At 39.4% G+C, this 6,000-nt stretch overlaps 1 protein-coding gene across 1 annotated transcript in view; it reads right to left on the bottom strand.

Annotated features, from left to right (window-relative positions):
- Window positions 1-223: 223 nt before the first annotated feature.
- Window positions 224-6,000, bottom strand: part of Cph (BCL11 transcription factor chronophage) — a 291,173-nt gene continuing 285,396 nt past the window's right edge. The window contains exon 3 of the mRNA XM_081771713.1: window positions 224-4,100. Within this exon, the coding sequence (XP_081627839.1) occupies window positions 1,528-4,100 (2,573 nt within the window). The 3' untranslated portion in view covers window positions 224-1,527. The remainder of the gene's footprint in view (window positions 4,101-6,000) is intronic.

Genomic DNA, 6,000 nt, shown 5'->3' with positions numbered 1-6,000 from the left:
AACAAAAAACTGTAACATTTTTTGTTTAATAATTTCACATGCCCTTTTCTTCTGTTTTCCAATCGAATTCTTATTTACCATAACTGACAGATCGTTTAAGAGAAAAAATGGAATAATAAAAAAAGTATTCTTTGACAGTATAGCGGGTAAACAGTCAAGAAATGTTATATTATATGAAAAAAATATTACTGAACATTTATTAAATGGTGATTTAAAAGAAACATTTTTCTGCTTTAGATAATTACATTAACAACGTACATACATTTAACATTTGTGTGTGAGTGTGTGTTGACATAAAAATTCAAACAAACAAACCAGAAAGGAAACTAGATATATGATCACCGAACAATCACTTTTCAGAAAAAAAAAAAGAATACTTTCCCCAGCACAGATTTATTTTAAACCACAGACATCATTTGACTACTTATTAATTATACATTTGAATCATTTCACCTGATCTCAAAAAACAACGAACACAAACATGTTATACATTATTTTGATAACGTTTATATATCTATATATATATATTTATTTTTTCTCATGACGATTTTTTAATTGTTTTTAATTACAAAAAACACAAACAGCTATGACTTTATACTGTTTATTCAGTACAGATCAAAAATATTAATTGCTGTTATCACTCAAAACATATATATATATATTATAAAGAATCAAACTCATGCAATTCAAGAGATTTTTTTTTTTTGCCTTCGTATGTTTCTCAAAATATTTCTATTATTTTTCATTACCCTTCTATTTTTCTTTGCAAAGATTCTTCACGGTATTATACTTTTGTATCTCTTTCTAAGTTTTTTTTTTCATTATTTGTACAATGTACTATCAACTAGTGATTTAGTCATACATATATATTGTTTCTTTACATTTCACACTTCTTTTTCTTTTCCTAATAAACCTGGGCCAAATCACCTCTCCAAGTTACTGATCTAATGGAAAGAAAATATGGAATGAAAAAGTCATACACCACAACACAAATGTTGTATATCTGTCTGTGAAGAACATTATTTTTATTATTGTATTCACACTAACACCTTGAGGTGACAATGAGCACTGAAAGAATCTTTATATGTATACTATATATGTTTATTTATTTATTTATATAAGATGACCCGCACCGGCTTGGACCTTATAAGCTCTCTAGGCATAGGATTCATTCCGTAAGTATTACTTCTTCTCCCATCCATTGTGAAGCGAGAATTCCGGTAGTTTTAAAGCATAACTTGTTGATTTTCTCTTGAATATATATCTATAAGATACTGTATGTATGTATGTGTGTGTGTGTCTATGTGTGTACGTTTGTCAGACTCTATGCAAACGATCAGGGGAAAGTAATTCCGCCAAAGAAGTAAAAGGACATAGTAAGAGACAAGAAAAAGACGACAGACAGACGGAGGGAGGTATCTTATTCTTAACTCAGTTCTGTAGCTTCCTCTTCTTCTTTAATTAATTAATTACTTTTCAATAAATGCTTTGTAAAGGAAGATGGCGGAAACCTCCCCATGGGAAGAGTCATGTAGTGTCTTTGGAAGCAGATGCGCTGGAGTCCCCAGTGTCTTCGCCGCTAATTAATGAAGGAAGAATTCCGGCTGCTTTATTGTTTTGGTTCACAACACACTTTCTCATATGTTTCTCCAATGTTGACGGTACTGAGAAGGGCATTTCGCAGAAACGACACCGATATACGTCCTTGCCCAATCGTCCGTGAGTTTTCATGTGTCGCGTCAGTTTCGAACTTTGTGCGCATGCATAACTGCATAGTTCACACTTGTATGGTTTCTCGCCGGTATGGGAGCGACGGTGCACTGTTAAATTACTGCAATTCTTAAACACTTTGCCACAAAACTCACATGTATCATTACGTCGACTTTCCTTCTTATGCACTGGACTTGGCGCAAGACCTAAATTTAGACTAGCAGCTGCCGCCGCAGCGGCAGCCGCAGCCGCTGCTGCTGCACTTGGTCCAGGTTTTGGTCCCCCAAGCGCATCACCCAAACGACCCGAAACCGCCTTCAAGGCACTTTCGGCAGAAGCTTTGGGGCGTGAGAGAAGGTCGGCTGGATCTGCCCCTGGGACTCCAACAAACAAATCTCTCGGCCCCGTCATTGTTGGTAACCAAAGTCCAGCATATAGACTGTCTCTTTCCCTAGTTAAAGCATGATTTTCCAAATCTAATTTCAATCGCTTGTTGGCGTCGAAAGGGTTATCAAAGGCACCAAATAGTCCATGAGGGCCTAAGTCTAATGGTGGTTGACCAATGATACCCTTAGCAAATTCATCCCTAAATCGTAAAGATTTCTCAACACCATTTTCCGCAACGCTCGTAGCTGGAGGCTTCGAGTTGCTGTTATTGTTGTCTCTATCACACGCATTATTGTTCCCACTTATAATGGATCTTTCATCTTTCACTTTGATATTGCCACTTCCAGATTCTTGTAATGCCTGTTTGTATGCTTCATTGTACTGTTGAATGTTGCTTAATCCAAATTTATCCATAAGCTCACCAACTAATGAACCTGCAGTGGTCTTATTGTTTTCTGCCGTTGAAGTTGGAACAGGGTTAGTAGGTGTGGAAGTTGCACTGGAAGTAGATTTAGTGGTGAGATCTTCTGGTGCGTCTCCATCAACGTCGTCAATAAAATCTTCTTCCTCTCCTTCTTCAAGATCCATTTCCTCTTCATCTTCTTCATCTTCACCTTCTTCATCTAACGTTTCGGTAGATCCTGCATTGGAAACATTATCTGCCCCATCTCGATCTTTGTAGAGACTATCTGGTGTTGAATCAGCACTGCCGTTCGTTCTACCTTGTCGATGGATCTTCATATGACGTTTCAACTTACTGGATTGGGTACACGCATGATTGCACACAGCACACTTGTATGGTTTCTCGCCGGTGTGTGTCCTCCGATGCACAATCAGGTTGCTCTGGAATCGGAACTTCTTCCCACAATATTCGCACGACCTGTGACCTCCACCACCGTTATCATGACCGTGATGATGAAATTGCGACTGGCCAGTTCCTGTTCCACCTCCGCCGTCAGATTTCGTAGAACCTGTAGGCGTGGCTGTAGAGCGAGGTGTTGACGGCAAGGAGTTTGAGATCTGTCCTGATGACTGATGCTGGGAATCTGTATTCTTTGAAGATGGCTGTTCAGGAGATTGTGACTGTCGACTCTGAGACTGGGCTGACGAATTTTGCGATAAAGAAGACGTCTTCGACTGTGACGAGGGAGTCGACGCTGAGGTTGCCGGTGGTACTGGTGAAGTCTGTCTTTGTTGCTGCGTAGACGAAGATGATGATGATGACGTTGATGGTGGTTGCTGCTGAGGGGTTGACGTATTTGGGTTATTTGATGACGATTGTGGGGAAGAAAACGGTGGAGTCAGGAGAGGTTTGCGAGGGGACGGCGAAGACCCACCAGGGCTCGTCGTTCCTGCAAGCTGACGAAGTCTTTGAGAGTAAAAGTCTAATTGCGGTTCCAGACTCAGAGCGAGTGCTGGCGGTGCTGGCCTAGTGGCTGGAGGACGATCGAATGGATCTGGAAATGGTGGTCTTTCAAACGGAGTAGCCAACCCTAGTCCGTGAGGATTCAAACGAAACTGCTCCGAAACAAGTTGCTCCATTCGAAAATCATGACTAGATGGACGGGCGAACGGATTGTGAGCGTTGAGCCCAGGGGGAAATTGTCGATCCCCAAGAGGCATTCGCAGAAGTCCAAATGGATTGTGAGGATCGAGACCAGGAAGCGTCGGTCCCGTAACAGGAGGAAGAACTTGATTTGGTGCTGATGTAGTCCTCGGAAGGTCACATATTCGAGGAACTGGAGGAACAGGAGTAACAGGAGTCGTCGCATGGCCGGGCCCAACCAGAGCAGAAGACAAAGAGGAACCTGAAGACGACGATGAGCCAGACGATGAGGACGACGATGATGATGACGACGAGGGACCAGTATGGGTTGATGACGAATGAGATGGTGACGACTCCACATATATTTTGATCCCATGTCCATTTTGCACGTGCTGCACCAATGTCCATGCTGAATTGTACCTCTGCTTACACGTGGAACAAACGTAGTTACTGGGTTCTGTAAAATACAAGAACAAAGGAAAACGTTAGTAGAGAAGTACATTACTTAAGTACATTAAAAATATTAACTACATGATTTACATTAATTCAGTTCAGATACTAAATTATTTTGAAATACATTGAAGGTTCAGTCAATGAGCTAAAGTTAATTAACATAGAATTGATACTTAATAGAGCAATATATTACATAATAAAACCCTCTTGACTTTTAAGCTAATCAAAGAAAATCAATTGAGAACACATTTGAATTTAGCTCAATCTTATAGTTTAATATATAATAAATAAGTAAAAATAAGATATATAAGCACAATTCTTCTAACGTGTATATTAGCCGTCATCCATAGACATTTTGCATACAGTACAGGAGCATAAATAAAATTTGTCTATTTCTGAATCTGCTTGCACTTAGCTTAATATAAAGTCCTGATACCGAATCACTGATTCAAATTCCTATAGAGTCTTCCCATAGTTATTTATCTCATAAGTAAACCGAACTCTGACATTAAGTGGTAAGTAGATGTTTCATTTAAAATATAAGGAACAACGGCGAACTCAGAATAGAAAAGTGATAAATCACACAAAAATATTACTTGAGAGAAAATTTATTTGTACGAAAGTATGTAATACACAGGAGGAACAGGAATCGCCGTGCAGCCTGGCCCAATCAGAGCAGATGACACAGAGGAACCTAAAGATAACGAAGATGATGATGATGACGAGTGACCAGTATGGGCTGATGACAAATGAGGTGGTATAAAGTAGTGATTCACATATACAATACTAGACCGAAACAAAACCTTCTCCGCCTATCTAGTGCCTAGTACAGTGCATGGGTTCCGGGTTCAGTTCTCGGTGTGTGTGTGTGAGAGAGAGAGGGGGTAGAGAGCATTGAAATTTGAGCCCCTTGCAGTGGTTGGGATTCCATTTTAAAGAGTAGATCCACGTTACCTATAGCCTTGGTGATGAAAAGGAACGCTAAACTCAAACCAAAGAAATAGGACAAAACAAATAATTGTCTATTTCAGAAATTGTTTCTTTCTTCTCACTGAAAATTGACCACACTAACAGAGGAATGAATTACTTCGAATAAAAGCCTCTACTTGTCAACGTTCTGAGGAATGGCTTCCTTCAAATTGTATGATGAGTGAAACAAAAACGAAACGCAAAGTGGAATTTCAAAGGTAATGTACATACATTTGAGTAAAGACGAATCTCAATGCAAGCAGTACTTGAATTACTTCAGCTTATCTATTTTTGGACCTTAGCTACTCTACCGAACTACCAACACACCAACCAATCTCCTAAACTTGCTAGCTCTCTTACCAGAAAAGCAGGTTTACTGTATATGACTTACTTAATTTATAGTAATGATCTACTTCCGTGCGTTGAACGTAATGATACACTAATACAGAAAGGTAAAACTGGTAGGAAACGCGTATAACTAATACAAAAATTAATTAATTAATTTTAAGGAAAACACGGAAAAAAGTGGCAAAAGAAAAGAGGGAAGAAATAAAAGAGAAGAAGCAAGTTAATTAAAGGCCACGATTGGTGGTTTTGCCTACATGGACTAGAATTCGACCACTTAATCTGAATTCCAAGATGGGACCACGTGGTAAAGGCATAAAATAGAACCAATTTTCAAGGAAAGTGGGCAGAGGAGGAAGAGAAATGAAGGGAGGCTGGGCATTAACACTATTCTTTCACCCTGAGGTTCTTTCCCTTTTCTCGCAGCTTCCTCGTCTATTACACGGAGAAGAAGAGAAAGAAGAAGAAAAGTCTTACGGATAACAAGACAAGAAAAACGAAGCGAGAAGGAGAATCGGGAATAGGGAAAATAATCCAACACCTCTACATTATTCCTTCCGTCCCACCCCATCTCGCTGTCTTTCCAGGAT

This window comes from Thermobia domestica, chromosome 9 (assembly GCF_964235325.1).
Source record: "Thermobia domestica chromosome 9, izTheDome1.hap1.1, whole genome shotgun sequence".
Taxonomy (NCBI): Eukaryota; Metazoa; Arthropoda; class Insecta; order Zygentoma; family Lepismatidae; genus Thermobia; species Thermobia domestica.
This window is presented reverse-complemented; position numbering and strand designations above follow the sequence as displayed.